General features: G+C 34.8%; 2 protein-coding genes and 1 long non-coding RNA gene across 5 annotated transcripts; 1 reads left to right on the forward strand and 2 right to left on the reverse strand.

Annotated features, from left to right (window-relative positions):
• Positions 1–800: 800 nt before the first annotated feature.
• LOC107952002 (uncharacterized) lies at positions 801–5,982 on the reverse strand. Of its 3 annotated transcripts, none has more exons than XM_016887212.2 (4): positions 5,583–5,982; positions 4,461–4,511; positions 1,692–2,037; positions 801–1,584 (listed from the first exon to the last, which is right to left on the reverse strand). In XM_016887212.2, exons 3-4 carry the CDS (start codon positions 1,749–1,751, stop codon positions 898–900), a joined length of 747 nt encoding a protein of 248 aa, XP_016742701.2. In that variant the 5' UTR covers positions 1,752–2,037; positions 4,461–4,511; positions 5,583–5,982; the 3' UTR covers positions 801–897. The 3 variants fall into 3 exon arrangements, with proteins under 3 accessions (XP_016742701.2, XP_016742702.2, XP_016742700.2); XM_016887213.2 differs by having other exon boundaries at positions 5,579–5,982; XM_016887211.2 differs by lacking the exon at positions 5,583–5,982 and adding an exon at positions 5,375–5,508.
• LOC107952003 (uncharacterized) lies at positions 3,291–6,287 on the forward strand. The gene is made up of 2 exons (XR_001698706.2): positions 3,291–3,414; positions 4,296–6,287. It is a non-coding gene; the product is annotated as an uncharacterized lncRNA (long non-coding RNA).
• A 9,468-nt stretch (positions 6,288–15,755) lies between these two features.
• LOC107952448 (uncharacterized) lies at positions 15,756–17,371 on the reverse strand. The gene is made up of 3 exons (XM_016887697.1): positions 17,140–17,371; positions 16,468–17,046; positions 15,756–15,907 (listed from the first exon to the last, which is right to left on the reverse strand). Exons 1-3 carry the CDS (start codon positions 17,369–17,371, stop codon positions 15,756–15,758), a joined length of 963 nt encoding a protein of 320 aa, XP_016743186.1.
• Positions 17,372–22,227: the final 4,856 nt, after the last annotated feature.

The following is a 22,227-nucleotide window of genomic DNA, read 5'->3' on the forward strand; positions in this document are numbered from 1 at the left end:
CGTCCGATATAAGGTATTTGAGAAGAAGGCGAAATGCATGCTTTTATGTGTGTTCCATCTATGGCCCCAATACAATCCTTTAAAATAAATACAAGTAATGAGATAAAAGTTAGAAATAATTTATGTTTTAAAATATAAAGATTGTGTAATTTTACCTTAAAGTGAGGCCAATATCTTGTATCATGTCGAATATGGTTCGGTACTTCCTCGAATTGACCTTCAATGGGTTTAATCGTGTCTATTCCCATTCGAGCAAATATATGCAACATATCAGTAAAAATTCGACTAACAGTTTCCCCAGATCGTTGAAATCGCTCTGTTGCATTTGAATTTGATTCTCTATTTCCAAGAATGTACAATGATAATGCTAACTTCTCCATCGCCGATACTTTCCCATTCTTTAAGCCATAATTTGTTTGCAAATCATGCAACAATCTGTGAAATATATTTTTTGGCATTCTAAAACTAATCATGCAACGATCATCGTGCCTATTTAATACTTCGTCCACCCACATTTGACCAGTATAATTTGAATCCATACGCGGTTGCATAGTGAAATAAGTTTCATGGTGTACCAATACACTGCTTAACACATATTCTTCCTCATTATGATAATTGTTGTGCTCAACTTGGGTAACAATTGTGGCTATTCTTCGTTGAGCTTCTTCACTTAATTCAGAGGTATCATAATTCATATCAAAACTATTATACATATTGTTAAATTCATCCATAACCTGAAAAAGTAATCAAATGAAAATAAATCCTTTAAAATCTCGTGACATTCTATACAACACAGAAACTTGATTAAAAGCATAACATAAAAATACCAAACATACAAAGTAGCATACATTAGTCTTACATATAAAAAAGTAGTATAGTTATATTACAATAATATTTCTAAGGAGCTGATGGTGGAGGTGGTTGATGGTATGGTTGGAAGGGAAATGGGGATGTTGCTACTAAGGATGAAAATGATGCAATTGGATTTTGTTCAGCATACTCACGTCGAAGCCACCAAACCCTATCATCTGGATCTAAGTTCAAAAACATTTCTCGTTTCACCGGTATTTGGAACATTTTGGTGGAAAAATAGTACAATTCATCTCTTTTTGGAATTTCATCTCCCAAAGCACGCAAAGCATCCATTGCATTTGAAATAGTATATTGAGAGTGAGGAAAAATAATTTCGTTCACTGACTTCCTTGGACTAGCCATACTCTCACACAATTTCTCAATCTGAGTAGTTAATGTATTTCTTGATGATTTTCTACTTGAACTTGATTTTTTTCCCTTACCGTGTACAACCCCAAGTGTTTCCTTTCTTCGATTAGGGATTCCATGAGAAGGGTTTGATGGTACCTCATCAGGGGGAATACCTTCATTCTCGTTACTATGTTCATCTGAATCACCAAATCCCTTATTAGGTGCATCATCTCCCATAGGAACCCCACGTGGAAGAACACCAGACGAAGGTGCCCATGCGTTCTCTCTAGTGGCTACAATGCCACCAAACATTTGCCACATTAACTCATTCAATCGTGGTTCAATTCCTTTCTTCTTAAATCCTTTAAAATCAGGATTTTCCTACATAATATGTTAAACGTTAAATGTTATACTAAGATTTTTATAACTGTAAATTATTAATTTTAATAAACTTTATGCATTAAAATAATGATAAAGTTAACATTAACCTGTATTTTTTCAGCCCACCACTCTTCGGTAGCATCGACCGTCTTTTTAATGGACACCATCCAATACCTGTAGATTCCTTAAGCAACTCCCTCCATAACCTCCATTCCTTTTTTAATGTATCCCACTTATTTTTCAATTGAGGTTTTCCATAATTTTTTGTGTTTTTGCTTGAAAAAGAGCAATGACATTTTCCCATCCCTTTGAGTTTAGATGAGTTGTCGGTCTATTGCCAGCATTGACTTCATTTACGCAAAGTTCACAAAATATCAACGTCAACTCATCGTCCCAAACAGCTTTTGTTGCTAAGCTACTATCTCCCTCCACAAAATTTCGTGTCTTTACCATCTATTATTATTTTGATTTTAAATGTCAATAGACCATAAATATATAATTAGATATAATAATATAGTTTCATAAAAAATAAGAATAGTACATCACGAATGGATGAAAGCCATAAGATGAACACTAAAGAAAAAATTCTCAAATATCCTAAATAAGCTCATCAGGGCCCTCCTCCCCAACCACAACCTTAGTTCTGTTTTACTTGGTTCAGCAAACTATTAAGATGGTTTTACAACTTAGGATTAGGCTATGTATGTATTGTAAAATCACCTTGATGAGCTTTGGCAAGATGGTGTTCAAGACTATCTAACTCATGCTTTAAACATCATGGTAACTTCTGATTTTTTTCATCGACATTTGAAGTATTCATGGTCATGAATGTGCAGTTTGTGACTGTATTTGATTGCAAGTTTATGGCTTTAGTGATCAATTGATTGAGCTCTGACTTTAAAGGACTTTGTTTTGTGGTTTCATGCTACTGTTGTTTCTATACTTTTTGTACTTACTAGCATTTTTTTATAAGTTTGAAAAAAACTTTATGAGATATTTTGGTTATTTTTAGCTTTTATTTTTGCATTTTTGAGATAATTTTCTCTAGTTTTCATCATTGGTGTCACTAAAAATTATCTTTACTGTCATAGTCTACAATTTGAGTGTCTTTAGTTCTTCTCTTCTTCCAGGGAAAATTACCAGAGCAGTACATCGTGTGCTTTTTAAAACACTTAACACTAACAGGTAACTCGTGTTTAAATTTTAAGGTTTGTGTGCTTAATTAATTAAAAAGGATATGATTGCAAATTATGAAAATATTGAGGGCAGTTTTAATAGGATTGAATTGTATGTGGTTTTATTAATTAAAGTGTTTGCATGGTTATTAAACCATTTAGTTGTAATGGACGGTAGAATAATAATTTAAATGGCATTATGCATGATTTTTTTATATGTTATTTAAGTTTATTTTGGTAAGATAATTATTATTGTAAGTATTATAAAACATAAAAATTAGAAAGCCATGCATGCATTCATTTTAGTGCCGAATTGGATTGGTTTTATAACTTTGAGTGCTTATGTTGTAAATTAACCTTAGACAAAAGCATAGACGGTAATTTGGAGATTGTTAAGATGAAATTATTAGTGAAGATTGATCTTAAGTACTTAATTGGTAAATAACCCTTTTAATTTGATGAGTGCCGTATATGTCCATGCTATATGTGCCGGTTTAAAATCAATTAGAAAGGCTAATATAGTAAATTAGTAATAACTCAAATATTGATAAAACAAAACACAAAAATGTTAGTGCTTGCATGTTCATCTTTTGGGGAGCCGAATGTTGGAGAAGAAAAGCTTTGAAATTTCGGCAATTTGAGATCAAAATTCAAGGTGAATTTCTAGTTAATTTTGTTACATTTTAGTAGTTTTGAACTCCTTGCTTAATTCTCTTCAAAACCCACTTGATAATTTTTGTTATAGTGACTAATTGATAATCTGCTATGGTTTAGAAAGCTATGGAATTTGAGTTTTTATGATAGAAATTTAAATATAAATAATAAGAACAAGAGTTTTTGATAAAATGAATTCCATAATTCTCAGCTTATTTGAAATTTTCTCGGGAAACAAACATAAAAGTATTGTAAACTAAACCAAAACACAATAAAGTTAAAAGAAAAAAAAATTATTGCCATTTCTTTCTCTCTCAGCAAACTTGAGAAAGAATACCCAGATTTCCCAATAAAAAGAAGCTACTTTGTTATCAAATAATTTTTTAAGAACCCATGCCATTGATAAAGTTTGACCTTCCACTCTCTTCTCTTTTTTCTTTTGTTTTTTTTTATCTCTTTGTAATAAAAAACTTTGTTCCTTCTTAGTTTCAGATTTAAAATTTTAATAGTACTTGTTGAATATAAATTAAATTGATAAATTGTTCTAGATGTGGTATATTTGGATTGCTGATTGTAAATGTGAATTGAAAGTGCTGGAGTAATGACTTTTACTAGTGTTTCGGCTTATGAAAGTTAGCATGATCAGCTTAGAAAAGCATGAACTATGCATGTGAAATGACTTTTGTTTCGGAGTAATGACTTTCATTTGTCTGCATTTACATATGCATGAAGCGAATATAGTTGAGTGGGCTCCTATCAAGAGTATTTTTGAAGCATGACAATATCAGATGTCTTTAATAATGGTGATACTACTTGATAGGATTGACTTTTGTTTTGTTCTACAGAAATGGCTTAAAATTGTTGATATGTTTTCATTTTCAGGAGGCTGATGCATAAAATAGAGTTTACTTCAGACTTCACAGGATTTAAGAAAGATGGGGCACAATGGTTGGTTGATAACACAGACATCAAACTTGTAGGTAAGATTTTACATTTTTCCTCGCAGTTACACGATTTTAAACAAGTTTCACTATTTCAAATACATACCTTGCCTGCTTCTACACTAACAAATGAAGTAGGCACCTCAGAGCCTCCAACCTGCAAGACACAAATCATAAGAACAGAATATTGAATGTTGAACTAAGCTCACTTTTTTTTCTCACATTTCATAACAAACAAACAAAGAATTTATTTAATTGTAAGGTTCATTTTCTTCTCACTTTTCATAGCAAACAAACAAAGAATTTATCCCAATGCACTTCTAAAAACTCAATCCCATCAACACAACAAGGACTTGTTTTTTTTTCAGTTCCCATATATTTTTTCAATTAACCAAATTCAACTAAGTTTAGTTTTGGTGTTCAGGACTTCAAATTTAAGTCCCAAAGAAAATCAAAATAGGCTCATATGAAGAAAACAGAAATGGGAAAAGTTCATCTTGCTTTTCCTCATATTTATTAGCAAACAAACAAAGAATTATTTGTATGTACTTCCAAAAACTCAACCCCATCAAGGCCGAAGTCTATTTTCTTTTCAATTCTCCAAATTCAACTAAGCTCATTTTTTGCTGTTCAGGGTTTTAAATTTGAGTGCAATAATAACAAAACAGAAATGGTAAAAGTTCTTTTTTTAAGCTCACATTTCTCAGCAAACAGACAAAAAATTAACCAAATACACTTCTAAAACATTAGATCATTAATCTACTGCTTTAACATCAATAGTCAAAAGGACTAACAACTGCGACAAAGAAGAGTAGAAGAAGCCAGAACTAGAGATAATAAGAAATTAATGAAAATACCTCAGCCACAACCAAGAACAAAGCAAAAAAGAGGGGAGAAATCAGTGTTGCAAAAGAAAATGGTTGTTTCGTTCTCAAAAATAATAGTAATAATAATAACAACTGTGACAAAGAAGAGTAGAAGAAGCCAGAACTAGAGATAACAAGAAATTAATGAAAATACCTTCAAAAAGCAGCCACAATCAAGAACAAAGCAAAAAAGAGGGGAGAAATTAGTGTTTTACTTCACAAATATGAAAAAGAAAATGGCTGTTCCGTTCCCAAATTTGAAAACAACTGTGGTTGGGGAAGAAATTAATTTAAGTTTCAAGGCTAAAATGGTAAAATAATAAATAAAAGTATGGGTATGTTTGTCTCAAAAAAATACCTACAATTGTACTGGCTTTCACTGCAGCTGAATCCTCCAGCCTGTTTTCAGCATATCAGTGTGGCTGAAATAAGTTTTCACTGCATTGTGCTGTTGAACCAAACAGCATACCAGTGAGTTTACTATCCCTCACTGCACCACACTGGTCTTCACTGGTAAACCAAAGGAGGCCTAAATCTAGTTTAATATTTTTTTTGTCATTTTATTGACCGATATAGATTTCACCTATGTAACATGCTTAATTAATAAGGAAGCTTATCTTAAGATTGGGTTGTGAAATTTTTTATTTTTTTACTTTTATAATATAAAATAAACAAAAATATATGAAAATGGTATTCCACCCACATTATTTACCAAAATGGTTTGTTGTGGGTGGTGTAGAGGCGACACCAACCTTATATTTTCAACCCCAATCATTACCCTACTGTTTAAAAAATAATATTTTACGGGAGAGGTGTAGAGATAGCATTGCTTTATACAGTAAAAGATACGAGATACGATATGGATTTGGCGGTGCCTTCTTGATAGGCAACACAATTGTACTTTCCTGATAGGCGGTACCAGTTTGATTAAACCCATAAGCACTATATTTTAGGGTTTCACTAGAAAATAGGGTTTTGTAGTTTATAAATAGTTTTAGGGTGTTGAAAAAAAAAGATATGCTTAGAAGGCTTAGCTTAGTTGAGAAATACAAGGGAAAGAAAATGGTTTAAAAAAAAAAAAGAAACAACAACTTAGTAGTAGAGAAGATACAAGCGGAAGAGAAAGGTAATTTTTTTAGTGTAGTGTTTATTGTTATTTTTCAATTTCAATTTTTTTATTTTTTTTGTTCAAGGAGGAGAGGAAGCAGCACCTAAATTGTTATTTAAAGGTAAATTGATTTTTGTAGTTATTTGTTAATATTTTTTGTAATTAATTCTTTTTAGTACTAAATATTTGTTTGATTTTGTAGTTTTATTTAGCTTGAAGGTACATTTGTAAATATTTTTTATGGAAAAAATTTAATATTTGTTTGGATTTGTGGTATTGTGTTATTTATTACTTTGATTTGTAATTTTAATTATTTATTTTTATAGTAATTTTTTTTTGAAATTGCATGTTGAGAAATTTAATTATTTTTACAGATTTAGTATTAAAGCAGGATATTAATTCTTCACATGCGTTTATTTTGATGGAGTAATTTTGACAACAGTAGTTGGATGTATATTTGAATGTCACCAAAAAATAGTTCTGAGGTTTAATATAAATGTCTGAGTTGATGAAATGAAAGAAAATGATAAGTGCAAAAATTGTTAGACGTTGTGGGAGGAGGATATTGAAACTATTCTACAAATTTGCAGTTTCATCAGATCCCATCAAATTCACCTACGGGTGAGCAAAACTCGATTCGACTCGAAAAAATCAAAAAAAATTCGAATTTCGAGTTAAACGAATCGAGTTATTCAAATCAACTTGAATTTTTTTTTTCAAATTTCGAGTTCGAATCGAGTTGAGTTTTCGAAGTCGAATAACTCGAATAATTCAAATAATTCGAATATCAAACTATAATATTTTACATTTTTACCCCAAACTCCCAAACCTTTTTACTTTTTCCTCAAAACTTTTACTACCTATCCAAAATCCATTTCCCACCAAAATTTTACTCTCCTATTTACTTTTTCTCAAAAATTTACTCCAAAAAACCCTCAAAACCTTTTATTTTTCCCCAAAATTTTTACTCTCTCCCACTTTTCCCCTAAAATTTTTATTCCCTTCCCATCCCACCTCTCATCTACCCCAAACCCTTCCTCCTCCATTTTTTTAATATTTTCCCTCTAAAATTTTACTCCTCCTATTTACTTTCCCTCAAACTTTTATTCCCCAAACTTTTTATTTTCCCCCTAAACTTTTATTTCTCACCCTTTACTGTCAAATAAAAAATTAAAATTATCCAAAAAAATCACTAAACATAAATAGTAATAATTTTATTCATATCTACTATTTATATTATTAAATTAAATTTCACATTTTTATTATTTATATTATTGAATTGTTAAGTCATATTGAATATTTATATTAAACTTGAATTATTAATTATGCCATAAAATATTCGTGTTAAAATTTTATATTGGTAACAATTTCATATTTTATTTTTAAAATAACTTTTATTAAAAAATCATATTTTTACATTTAATATATTTTTTAATTCCAAAATACATAGTGACAAGAATCTTAAGATAATTGAAACAACTAAGCAAGCAAAGAAACTAAACAGTATATAAAAAATTAATAAATAAATTATGAGGTGATGAAAGTTAATAAAAAATTTGATTAAGGTGAACAAATTTTATTACGATGGGTGACAGTGGATACAAAGACCCAAAATTATGGTTTAAAATTTAACTCGAACAAATATATTCGATTCGATTCGATTCGATTCGATTCGAATTCCATCTCATTCGACTCGATTCGAGAAAACTTCAAATAAAGTTAGGATGATAAAATGATATTTGAAAACTCGATTAACTCGAAAATTTTTTATTCGATTCGATCGAATGCTCACCCCTAAATTCACCGAGATGGAACTTGTAGACGACGAAGATGTGGAGACAATGGTCACTCTTTATTGTCGGAATTGGAGTCATCAAACTAATTCGATTAAGTTGTTTACTGAGTTAGTTGATGTGAAGCCAGTTGAAGATTTCACTCCATTAAGTAAAGAATATGAAGTTCAAGATCCATGTACGGTGATTTTGATAGCGTTCGTTTATAGGTGAACAACTATACGCAATGCTCTACCTGCGCTTGAGAACCTTAAACCGTGTCCCCGTTTACAAATATATTAGTGGTGATTGAGATCGATGCGAATAGAGATGATGGATATGATAATAATGATCTTTTTTATCATGAGGTTGAAGATTTTAGTGACCCCGATCTAAATGAGGTCCCGAATGATATTGGTGATGAATGTGCGAATGACGATGAAAATGTTAATGCGTCTTTAGGTGGGAGCCTGAATCGAGGCATTGTAATACACAATGATCTTAGGGCACACATGTGGAACATAGACCTCGATGCGACTCATGTATCAGAGTTCCCGGAGTACCCCGATATAGTACCTGCTCACCGGTTGGCCGTAGAATCCAGACGTGATGAGGTTTTTGTGGGCCAAAAATTCACAACCAGTGAGGAGTGTGTATTTGCTATTAAGTAGTATAGCATGAATTTATTTGTTGACTACAAAGTCGTCGTGTATAAACCGACATTGTATATTGGGGAGTGTTGATGGTTAGCAAAAGGTTGCAATTGGTAGGTATGAGCCGCATTTATCCAGAAGTTACAAATGTGGGAGATTCAAAAATTTGTTGGGCCTCAGACATGCACTTCAAAACGTATGACGCAAGATCAACGCAAACTTGATTCCAAAACTATTTGCACATGCATCATGCCAATGGTGAAAAATATGCCGATCATTCCTGTTTAATTATTGATTCTCGAAATGCAAGAATGATTCCAGTACCAAGTGTTATACCAGAAAGCATGGATAGCTAAACAGATGGCCATGAAACAGTTCTACGGAGATTGGGATGTATTGTACAATGAGCTACATGGGTGGATAGTCGCTTTGCAAGAGTACGTGCCAGGGATTGTCATTAAGTTGGAGACACAACCTTATTACAGCCCGAACGACGAACTACAATCGGGAAGAAGAGTTTTCCATCGAATATTCTGGACGTTCGATCCATACGTGCGAGCATTTCTCTATTGCAAGTTGAATGTGCAAGTTGATGGGACATGGCTATACGAAAAATATACACAGATCATACCTATTGCAGATGTTGAAGATGGGAACAGGAACTTGCTCTCGATAGCATTTGCTATCATGGACAAAGAGAATATGGAATCATGAGAATTCCTCCTAACAAACTTACAGACGTATGTTGTTTGGAACGACAATATTTGCATCATATCCGATAAAGGGAAGGGAATAATTACTTTGATTAGGCATTCCGGTATTCCATGGATATCCCGTTACTGCATCCAGCAAATCATGTCTAACTTTCACTAAGACTACAAGAATGCAGACTGGTGGAGACAAGATGTGAAAATGGGTAAAATTTATTTTTAACATATGTTTTAAATGTTCTTGATACTTTAACAAACTAATTTGAGACCGTAACTTGTCTTTTCTTAATATATACACAGCGTACGAGCTAGAACCACACATTTTCAGGTGAAGACGACATCTTCCAATTTCATTTGTTTTCTTAGCTATATTCTACAGGCTGACAACCTTGATGCCAATAATAGGGTTGAAAAAAGCAATCAGATGGACGCAAGACACGTGTTTGTTGAAGATGCTAGGAAGACAATGGATACAAACTGTTGGAGATCGAGGTCAATGATTGTAGAAATATATTCTCGATAGTTTGAAAATTTTCGAGTTACAAAGCTCATCGATCGTCGACCAAGTATCCCACCTAGGTTTTACGGAGTTAATTTTTGAAACAAACGGTGCGATTGCGGGAGGTTCCAGTCACTTCGTTACCCCTGTGCACACGTCATTGCTACTTGTGTTCATGCCTTGATCAATGTTGAACAATATATCGAATAACTTATTAGTGTCGAAACCATTTTTTCAAATTTTGAAAAATGTGGATCGACTTTTAAAATAAAATGGGAGTCTCCATTGATATTTTATTGTGGTGTGATCGGATCACCTTGAAAATAATTTTAGGCCTGCGAATTTTGAGAAAACGGGTTCGGGAGTCGGTTACGCACGAGGAAGGGTTAGCACCCTCGTGACGCCCAAAATTGGTACCAAATTGATTGTTTAATGTCTTAATGTCGAAATTTTGAAAAGATTTTAAAATACGATCCTTTGAAAAGAAAATTTTAATAATTGAATTTAAAACAAGACATACCCACTTTAAAGAAATAAACCGTCAGACTCAGTGAGTTAGAGCGCAACAATTTAATCTTCGAAGTTAGATTCATCCTTTCTAAAAAAATACATTTTGAGAAGGATATTTGGTTATTTAGATCATTCGAGAAACCAAAACCCAGTAAGTTAGGGTTCAATTTCCTTAAAATTCCTAAACACCAAATATTTCTTTTATTTAAAAACAAGGTAACAAAATGTCATATCCAGTAAGTTAGGATCCAACATTTTGAAATCTAAATAATTTTTTTTAAATGTACGTCTTAGAAATAGATACTTGATGATATAAATTCATCGAGAAGAATTGAAGCCCAATAAGTTAAGGCACAATTCTCTCGAGAATTATTTAACACCAACCCCTTTTTGAATTTTGAAATGAAACGATTGGATAATGATACATATGATGTAAAAGAAGAAATACAATCTACGTTTAAACTAAGACACAATTAAATAAGTGTTATACCAATACCAATATTAAATTTAACAACACCATATAAACTTGAACACTAATAAATACGCGATTAATAAATCTAATAAAATAAAAATGTTTAAACAATTAAATGATTATGTTTAAAACTATGTAAAAGAAAAAAGTTCAAAGTTAATACCACGCTTGAATACTAAATGTTTGCATATGAATTATATATATTTACAAAAGAATCATATAATTTTATAATGAAAATAAGATTTAAGTTATTCTAAAAGTCCTCATTTGAAGAGATAAAGTAACTAATAGATATATTAGAAAAAACTATGGAAACAATTATAATACTAAATTTGAAAATAAAGTGTACAATAAAATTTTGAAATAATATTTAATGAGCTTAATATTTTCAAAATAATAATTTGCAAGGATTTGTGTATTATTTTCTAAAATTATGCTAATAAAAGGAAATTTGAAAACAATATTAAGCTAAATATCAAAATAATGTTAAAAGATTAAAAATGAGAATTAATTTGCTTAAAAAATATTTTTTCAAGATGAATTTAAATATGATAAAACAATTTTAAGAATGATACAATAATTATTATAAAACATCAAAAAGTAGAATTTAAATAGAATTTGACATAAAAAAAACTAAATTTAATAGATAAAATTAACAAGTTCCAACTAATAGTGTATAATGGATTTGAAAGTATTGATGATAAATCAAAATAATAATTTACTAAATTTTAAAACTATAGTAACAATATATTTAAAATATTATTAAGAGTTAAATATCAAAACATATGTCAAATTTTATAATAAATGAAAGTAGAACTGATTCTATTTTTTAGAAAAAATTGTTGAAGTTAGAAAGGAAAATTTGATTTGTATTAAATTGAAATCGATTTTAAAATTAAGGGACTAATCAGGCAATTAAACACAAGCATCAAAATAGTTTCAATCATCTACAAAACGGTGTCGTTCAAATCTGGACCTAAATGAACACAGAAACAAATATATGGTACAAATTACAAATAAATAAAAAAATCAAATTACAAATGCAGTAAACGCAGAGGGACCCGTCGCATAAATAAACCAAACGCTTCATAATCGCGCGGATCCTTCCCGGACCGGGTCACCGCTTGGGTCGGGCCATCGAACGATGCCGTTTCAGTGCCATTGTTTGGGCTCTGAACGACGTCGTCTGAATCCTATACTTAAGGCTAAGTAAACCCTAAAAGAGTGTCGTCTACATTAAACAACCTAAACTAAAGAAAAAAACTCTGCGCCGTTTTGACGAAGCGACGCCTCGGGCCTTTACCCACCCTCTAACTCCGATTGCGACGGAGCAAAAGGAAGATCGACCACCAGGTAAGGTTTCTGAACCCTCCCCCTCTGTTATTCCCTCCTTACTAATAATCATCGAAACCAAAACAAAAAAAGAAGAACGAAACAAACTGTGAATGAAAAAAAAAGAACCCAGAAAAATCACCTCTTTTCGAATTTTTCTCTGTATTTTAATCAAGTAAGTAGTAGTACTAATCCTCCTTTCGGTTTTTATATCCTCTTTTTAACCGAAAAATCGTCGAATAAAATTGAAAAAAATAAAAAAATAAAAAATAAAATAGAAAATCCCCCCTCATTCGTTCCTCTTTGCTATGTTGTCTTCATTTTGTTTGCAGGTGAAATTGTACGGGGGCGTGTACGGAGGCTAGCTAGGAGATGCACACGCGCGTGGTGGCACAGCATGCGCAGGGGGGAAAGCTTGGCCGTTGCGGCGCTGGGAGCCAAAGCTGCTGAAGGCTAGGGTTTTCAGATTTTAGTCTTTAAGGCTTAGGTGTTGATTTTCTCTGTTTTGGGCTGCGAGTATTTGGGCTTGGTTTTTGGGTTTAGGCTAGTTGGGTTTGGGTTAAAGCTGTTTTTTTTGGGATAGTGGATTTGGGCCATTAGGCCTGCTGTAATGGACTGTGGACATTTTAAGATTTTGGGTTTATTTTATTTGGTTTATTTTTGTTTATTTATTTCTAATTTGGGCCAGGCAAATTTGGGTTATTACAGCTGCCCCTCTTTGCTCATTGTCGTGTAATGGAAATGAAGCAAAGACTAAAAAATGGCCAAAATAGCCCGGTTGTGCTGGCCCTTGGTGCTCTTTTTCTTCAAGTTGCCTCATTCCAACCTACTGCATCTTCAGAGGTATGGGAATTGGTGCTTTGATCCACTCCACTGTAACATCAACGAGATAGGATTCATAACTCGTAACCTTAATCTGCTTAATTGTGAGGTCGGGGAGGTGAGATTTGCTGTTGTAGCTTCAATCTGATGCGATCTACTCTACTGTAACTTCAAAGAGATAAGATCCTTTGTTTTAATCCGCTCCACTGTAATCTCAGGGAGATAGGATTACTAGCTTCAATCTGCTCCGTTGTAATCTCAGGGAGATAAGATTTCTGGCTTCAATATGATGCGATTTACTCTACTGTAACTTTAGAGAGATAAGATCCTTTATTTTAATCCGCTCCACTGTAATCTCAGGGAGATAGGATTACTAGCTTCAATCTGCTTAGCTGTAATCTCAGGGAGATAAGATTTCTAGCTTCAATCTGGTGCGATCTACTCTACTGTAACTTCAGAGAGATAAGATCATTTATTTTAATCCGCTCCACTGTAATCTCAGGGAGATAGGATTACTAGCTTCAATCTGCTCCGCTGTAATCTCAGGGAGATAAGATTTCTGGCTTCAATCTGATGCGATCTACTCTACTGTAACTTCAGAGAGATAAGATCCTTTATTTTAATCGCTCCACTGTAATCTCAGGGAGATAGGATTACTAGCTTCAATCTGCTCCGCTGTAATCTTAGGGAGATAAGATTTCTGGCGTCAATCTGATGCGATCTACTGTACTGTAACTTCAGAGAGATAAGATCATTTATTTTAATCCGCTCTACTGTAATCTCAAGGAGATAGGATTTCTTCTATCTGCTCCACTACTGCTTAGGGAGATAAGACTTGTAATTTCCAACCTATTCCACTGCTGGTCAGGGACATAGGATTTGTAATCTTTGATCTGCTTCACTGTCGACGTAGGAGGGTAAGATTTGCTATCTTTAACCAGCTCTACTGTAACTGATAGAGGCAAGGCTTTGTTTTCGATCTGCTTCGTTGTCAATGCAGGAAGGCAAGATCTACTATCTTCACTGATCTGTTCTCTGGGGAACATGACCTATATAATGAACCTAATTATGCCTAATAATTAGGACGGCATGATCAAAATGAACCAAATGCTCCTAACTAGACATGTGTGAATGGTGTTTGCATGAATGCAGAATTTTATTATTATTTTTTTTAAAAATGATCCCGCTTAGGTTGTCATTACTCAGAATTTATCAAGGCATTAACATTGACGTGCTATAACGCCTCCTCGCTTGACCGCCTTCTTCAAAGAATCACTTAGCCAGATTGCCCTACTGTAAACCGAAAAAGTTCAATCCATTGGGGCGCAAGATTTGTACCATCATTCTCCCACTGCAATCTAAGAGTAGAAATAGGTGTCTTTTCCTCAAACCTCTCTTATCATGACTCAAGGATATAAGATCTAAAACGTTCTAGTTTCTTACACCATTCTCAGGGTTTCTTACCAAAAGGCTCATGCACAAGTGAAGGTTCTCTTTTCCAAGGTAACCTCTTCCCATTGCCTGATGATCATTGCTTACTCGTTTATTTAAACATTATCATTAACATGACATCTTGTTATTTTGTTCAATCAATGCATTTGACAACAAAATCTAAAGAGAAAGTCTAAATTTAGACTCTTCTTTCTCAAATTTCCAACCTTTAAACTTGGTGTGTTCTAAACAATAGTCCTGTTTCAGGCTCCTATATTATTTAGAAACTTTTCAGAGTAATATGCAAAACTTTCTTTGTGAAAGTTTTATTAGTCCATTAATCATTATTCGAATGCAACATGTTTGCACAAGGTCATAACAATGGATAAAAATAAAGTTGGTTCTGAGCATAACTCAAAATGAATAAGTTATCACAAATAGTAAAGAAGGATAATAAAGAAATTGATTGGGAATGTATATCTTGGAAAAGAAAAAAAATATTCCAAGAATCAACAAAATTCAATATAAAAAATAGGGGAATTAAGTCCCTCAGATATCGCACATTGAATTTCTCTGTACAAACTTTCTAAAGGCCATTCTGAGTTTGACATGTGTTTAGGAGACCTTTAATGCTTTGTCGATGCCCCAAGACGTCGCCTATCCCTTCCTGTAAATTCAGGCATAGCAAGATTGCCACACATCCTGATTTGATCAAGATACCAGCTGCTCTAAACATTTCATGTCCCATTCTGATCAATATTTGAGCCGCCCCTTTCGGGTTTTCAACTCAAATCCCCTTTGGCCTAAGGTGCCCTTTGCGGGTTTTCCCCTTAGCCTCTCCATTTTTATCATCATTTTTTTCTTTTTTTTTAGGAATCAAAGCGCCCTTTGCGGGTTTTCACTTTGATCTCTTTCCTTCAAGTGAAGTATTTCTTGATTGAGTCTAAGTTTACAGGATTTGGCAAGTCTTTTCCATCCATCTCACTTAGAATCAAAGCTCCACCAGAAAAAGCCTTCTTTACGACATAAGGACCCTCCCAATTTGGCATCCATTTTCCTCTAAAGTCTTTTTGTATAGGGAGAATTTTCTTCAATACCAGATCCCCTTTGTGGAATTCTCTAGGACGAACCTTTTTGTTATAGGCTCGCATTATTCGTTTTTGATACATATGACCATGTTGGATGGCTCTCAACCTTTTCCCTTCTATTAAGTTCAACTGGTCGTATCAAGACTGAACCCATTCTGCTTCATCCAATATCAATTCGGCTAATACCCGAAGAGATGGAATTTCCACTTCGATGGGTAAAACAACTTCCATCCCATAAACTAGGGAAAAGGGGGTTGCCCCAATAGAGGTCCTAACAGATGTTCGGTAAGCTAAGAGAGTGAAAGATAACTTTTTATGCCAATCCTTGTAAGTTTCAGTCATTTTTCTCACAATTCTCTTAATATTCTTATTGGCCGCCTCCACTGCACTATTCATTTTTGGGCGATATGGGACGAGTTATAGTGACTAATCTTGAACTAACTACAAACCTCCACTATTGTGTTATTATTCAAATTCAATGCATTGTCGGATATGATTCTTTCAGGCATTCCATATCGACAAATGATCTCCTTTTTCAAGAATTTACTAACTACCGATTTCGTGACATTTGCATATGAAGCGGCTTCCACCCATTTAGTAAAGTAATCAACGACCACAAAGATGAAACGATGCGCATTCGAAGCCTTTGGTGATATCGGCCTAATAACATCCATGACCAACATGGAGAACGGCCACGGAGCAGTCATGGCATGCAGAGGTGAGGGAGGTACATGTATCTTATCTCCATAAATTTGACATTTATGACACTTCTTGGCATAGCTAACGCAATCCCCTTCCATAGTAGACCAATAGTATCCAAATCTCATGATCTGTCTGGCCATTGTAAAACCATTTGCATGGGTTCCGCAAATGCCCTCATCGACTTCCTCCAGGATCTTTCTAGCCTCCATGGCATCTACACATCTTAACAGCACTTGATCTTTCCCTCTTTTGTACAACACTTCCCCATCTAGGACATACCCAATGGCTATTCTTCTCAGCGTTCTCTTGTCGTTTTCTGTCGCTTGATCAGGGTATCTTCGATTCTTCACATACTGTAGTATACTCTGATACCAAGGATGATCATCTTTCTCCTCTTCTTCAATGCTGCAACAATGATTCGGAGGTTCGTATATGCTCATCTGAATAGGCTTTATGATTTCTAACTTGTTCACCTTAATCATCGAGGCTAGAGTAGCCAATGCGTCAGCCATTTGGTTTTTCTCTCGTGGGAGATAACAGAAAGTAATGTCATCAAATTCGTCAATCAATTCAAGAACCAGCTCTTTATAACTGATCAACTTAGGGTCTCTGGTTTCCCACTCTCCTTTGAGTTGGTATATCACCAACGCGGAATCTTCATACATTTTAAGCACTTTGATTTTACGTTCAATGGCCGCACGAATACCCATAATACATGCTTCATATTCTGCCATGTTATTTGTGCAATCGAAGTCCAACTTGCTAGCGACAGGATAATGATCTCCACTTGGGGATACCAAGACTGCCCCAATTTCGTTACCTGTAGCATTTGAAGCTCCATCGAAATTTAACTTCCAGATATGGTCTAATCGAGGGTTTTCTTCAGTGTTTGCCACGTACAATAAGTCCTCATTTGGAAAATCAAAGTTCAAAGGCTCATAGTCTTCCAAGGCTCTGCTGGCTAGAAAATCGGCTATTGCACTTCCTTTTATAGCCTTTTGACTTACATACACTATGTCAAATTTAGATAGCAGAATTTGCCATCTAGCCATTCTCCCATTTAAAGTAGTTGATTCCATCATGTACTTTAAAGGATCCAACCTTAAAATCAGCCAAGTCGTATGATATAACATGTATTGCCTTAGTTTTCGGGTTGTCCAAATTAAAGCACAACACAACTTTTCAATAGACGAGTACCTCATTTCACAATCAGTGAATTTCTTGTTGAGATAGTATATTGCTCTTTCTTTCTTCCCTGTTTCGTCGTGTTGGCCCAAGACGCATCCCATGGAATTGTTAAACACCGTTAGATATAATATCAATAGCCTATCTGGACTAGGCGGTGATAGTATTAGAGCATTAGCCAAGTATTATTTTATTTTGTCAAAAGCTTTCTGAAATTCCTCATCCCATTCCCCCGGATTATGCTTCTCCAGAAGGTGAAACACTGGATCGAATTTCTCAGTCAATTGTGAAATGAACTGAGCAATGTAGTTCAACCTTCCTAGGAACCCTCGGACCTCTTTCTGGGTGTTTGGAGGAGGCAGATCTCGTATTGCTTTAACTTTATCCAGGTCAATCTCAATCCCCTTCCTACTGACTATGAAGCCTAACAACTTTCCTGATCTGGCTCCAAATATGCACTTTGCTGGGTTGAGTTTGAGCTGAAATTTTTTCAGTCTTGAGAACAATTTCCTCAAGACTCGGAGATGATCCTCTTCAGTTCTAGATTTTGCAATCATATCATCAACATAAATCTCAATTTCTTTGTGCATCATGTCATGAAACAGGGTGACCATTGCCCTTTGATACGTTGCTCCTACATTCTTCAATCCAAAGGGCATTACTTTGTAACAAAATGGTCCCCATAGGGTAATGAAAGTGGTTTTCCTCATGTCCTCCGGGTGCATCTTTATTTGATTGTATCCAGAAAAGCCGTCCATGAAAGAAAATAATGAGTAGCCAGCCGTGTTATCTACCAAGGTGTCAATGTGTGGCAGTGAAAAATTGTCTTTTGGATTCGCCTTATTCAGGTCCCTATAATCCACGCACATCCGTACCTTTCCATCTTTTTTGGGAACAGGGAAGATGTTTGCTACCCATTCTGAGTACTTTACCTCCTGTAAGAACCCAGCATCGAACTACTTTTTGACCTCCTATTTTATTTTCAGCACAATATCATGTCTCATTCTTCTGAGCTTCTGCTGAACGGGTTTGCAATCCTCTTTTATAGGTAAACGATGTACCACAATGCTAGTATTTAGCCCTGGCATATCCTAGTAGGACCATGCAAAAACATCTTGACCCTGATCCGATTCTAGTCCGTACTTTACACTTAAAACATCAGCCTGAACCGTTATTGTTTGCAAATGATCAGCTACTTCCCGAACCTGAGCAATAGCTCTGCCTATAATATAATCCCTGTTCTAAATTTGATTCTGCGAATGATGAAGTTGCTCCCTCCAACACTCTTCATTTCCTTCCAAAGATTCGATTCGTTGCCTACAGCCTTGTAATGTGTACTCCAATTCTTCTATCCTCTTTTTCAATTCTTCAATCTTGCAAAAACCTGTCCTCAATTCCACTACAGAATTACGACCTCTATACACAGCAAGCGACTTCTCGAGTTCCGCTATTCTAGCTTTCAGGTCCGCTTGATAATTTTGAGTTTCTAAAAACTACCGCTCTAAGGCCTCTCTCTGAACTTGAGTCTTCCGGGACTTTCTTTCCCACCGATCGACTTTGCTTCTTTCTTCCTGGATCTCCTGTCGCCACTGCTCTAAAGTCTTTCCCAGCCCGGCAGTTCTCATTGATACTCGTAATTTCTTGTAGTCTGTCTTCAAGCTATCGAGATCCTCCTCTAATTTATTCCTCCCCTTCTTTAACTTTTCAGATTCTAATTTTTGGACGTCGACGTCTAGCCTCAAGTGCATCTTCTCTTCTTCCAACTGTTCTATTTTCTTTTCAAGCTCTAAATTCCTCTTTTCAAAATATTGTTTTATAATCTCCAACTCTGATGGGATCACTTGTAGATACTCTTCCATTGGTCGAGCACTCTCCAAGTTTAACTCCGGGATGTTATCATTAATCCTTTTACGTCGCCACTCACCATACTCTGGAGTTGTCATCGAACCCACAGCTAGCCTTTTCATCCTGTGAACTTGATTCCAAGCCTGGGAAATTTCCTTCACCTTTTTCTTGTAATTGTCTCCTCGGTACGAGAACTCACATTGAGCTAAACCATATGTTACCAGCACAAACTGTCTCGAATTGTATTACCTTAGGACCAGCAAAGGTGAATATCCGACGGCTCCTCAAATCCCAAGCAACGGAACCCAGTCGAAGCTTCCACAGCGGTAGAGAATTCCATCAGGAATCAACCAAGGAGCTCTCCATTCCATATCATCCTATTGAAGATTTTGCAGAATTGCTATCCAATTTTCTTCTGATATATCTTCCCTTCTAGGGGTAGCCACTATTTCCTTTAACGGGGAATAATGCTGAGAGAAAACCCGATATGAAACTTTGTCCACCTTCCAGAAATGACTATGGAACCAGGCTATCAACAGTTGCGTACAACCTATAAATCTGCCTTCACCAGCTCGCCTACACGCATTCAAAGATCTAAACGTTTCAGCCAAAATCGCAGGAACAGGTGTGACCCCTTTACCCAACCGATTAACAAGATCTGAAACAGCTTCGTCAACATGCCCCAGTGCCCTCGGGAAAATCACTAATCCGTAGATACTCAAAGCGAACACATCAACCTTCTTTTTTTCATCAGGATGTGCTAGGATCAAGTCTCGCAAATTCCTCCATGGGATACATTTACACTCGCCCTTCTGTTTAATCCTGGCCATGATCCATTGTTCACTCATTCCTGTAATACTCATTAATTTCTTCCAAAATGCTGGGACATACGTGGATTTGGAATATGCTTTATCAACCTGAAGCCTAGGGCAGTGGAGTAAAGCCGTATATTCCTCTACTGTAGGTACCAAATCTACATTCCCAAAAGTAAAACAGCTATATGCAGGATTCCAATATTGAGCAAGAGTGCGAAACAGTCGTTCATCCACCTTGATGCTAAGTAAATACGGCAAGTCCCCATAATTAGAGTAGAACAACTTCTTAGTTTCATCATCCCACCGATCCCAAATCTCACTCAACTCCTGAAGGCTATTTTGCGTCACACTAATACGAGTGTAGTCCTAAAGCTCTGACACATAATCCTTAGCTAGACTGTCTCCCTTTTCCAATTGCATTTTCTCTGACCATATACGGACAATGGCATTGTCTTCCACTTTATCAAGAAAATCGTTTGCCATGACAATTTTCTAATTTGGTAACCGAACTCGAATCGACATTCCTTGAAATATGCAATGACATACAACATATCAACAAAACGAAAACAAGTCAGTATAACACCACAACAATTCAAAGCAAGTACAAGAAAACCAAGCACCTATCCGGATAACTGCTAGAGGTTCGAACAATTCTAACCAGGTTGGTTTCTTAAGTCAACTACATGAGGTTTGGTTCTAGAGTCAAGGTACCTGAACCAGCAGATTCCTCGATCTTCACCTATTATAGGCTCATATAGACCGAGTTCAGTTCAGGGGAATACATTTCCCTATGGCTACACGGAGATGAAAATCTCACGAGGACATAGGTACGGATGTATCCCAAAAGTGATTCACTATCCTGTACGGAGGTGAAAACCTCACGAAGGAGTAGCTTCTCACTCCCACTTAAAAGGACAAGACTAAACAGTCTTATGCAATATGATGCCAAAATATACAACTCAATTTACAATAATCATGCAAGCAAATGCAAAGATTGTAATTTTTCAAATCAATTTTTGACAATAAGACAGAAAAAAATCAATTTTACGGTTTGACTCTCTTGGTTTCCCCAGCAGAGTCGCCAAGCTGTCGAAACCATTTTTTCAAATTTTGAAAAATGTGGATTGACTTTTAAAATAAAACGGGAGTCGCCACCGATCTTTTATTATGGTGTGATTGGATCACCTTGAAAATAATTTTAGGCCTGCGAATTTTGAGAAAATAGGTTCGGGAGTCGGTTACGCACGAGGAAGGGTTAGCACCCTCGTGACGCCCAAAATTGGTACTGAATTGATTGTTTAATGTCTTAATGTAGAAATTTTGAAAAATTTTTAAAATACGATCCTTTGAAAGGAAAATTTTAATAATTGAATTTAAAATAAGACTTACCCACTTTAAAGAAATAAACCGTCAGACTCAGTGAGTTAGAGCGCAACAATTCAATCTTCGAAGTTAGATTCATCCTTTCTAAAAAAAATACATTTTGAGAAGGATATTTGGTTATTTAGATCAGTCGAGAAACCAAAACCCAGTAAGTTAGGGTTCAATTTCCTTAAAATTCCTAAACACAAAATATTTCTTTTATTTAAAAACGAGATCACAAAATGTCATATCCAGTAAGTTAGGATCCAACATTTTGAAATCTAAATAATTTTGTTTTTAAAAATGTACGTCTTAGAAATAGATACTTGACGATATAAATTCATCGAGAAGAATTGAAGCCCTATAAGTTAAGGCACAATTCTCTCGAGAATTATTTAACACCAAGCCTCTTTTTGAATTTTGAAATGAAACGATTGGATAACGATACATATGATGTAAAAGAAGAAATACAATCTACGTTTAAACTAAGAAACAATTAAATAAGTGTTATACCAATACCAATATTAAATTTAACAACATCATATAAACTTGAACACTAATAAATACGCGATTAATAAATCCAATAAAATAAAAATGTTTAAACAACTAAATGATTATGTTTAAAACCATGTAAAAGAAAAAGGTTCGAAGTTAATACCACGCTTGAATACTAAATGTTTGCATATGAATTATATATATAT

Source organism: Gossypium hirsutum, chromosome D06 (assembly GCF_007990345.1).
Source record: "Gossypium hirsutum isolate 1008001.06 chromosome D06, Gossypium_hirsutum_v2.1, whole genome shotgun sequence".
In the NCBI taxonomy this organism is placed as follows: domain Eukaryota; kingdom Viridiplantae; phylum Streptophyta; class Magnoliopsida; order Malvales; family Malvaceae; genus Gossypium; species Gossypium hirsutum.

What these genes read in the sequence shown, in the direction of transcription:
- LOC107952002 (XM_016887212.2), bottom strand. Translation starts at nt 1,751, where the DNA reads ATGGTGTCCATTAAAAAGACGGTCGATGCTACCGAAGAGTGGTGGGCT. An exon ending in GGTGGGCTGAAAAAATACAG is followed by an intron (nt 1,585 to 1,691) that starts GTTAATGTTAAC and finishes CATATTATGTAG; the next exon opens with GAAAATCCTGATTTTAAAGG.
- LOC107952448 (XM_016887697.1), bottom strand. Translation starts at nt 17,371, where the DNA reads ATGGCTAGATGGCAAATTCTGCTATCTAAATTTGACATAGTGTATGTA. An exon ending in TGGAGCTTCAAATGCTACAG is followed by an intron (nt 17,047 to 17,139) that starts GTAACGAAATTG and finishes ATAACATGGCAG; the next exon opens with AATATGAAGCATGTATTATG. An exon ending in TTGCGGAACCCATGCAAATG is followed by an intron (nt 15,908 to 16,467) that starts GTTTTACAATGG and finishes TCACTCTCTTAG; the next exon opens with CTTACCGAACATCTGTTAGG.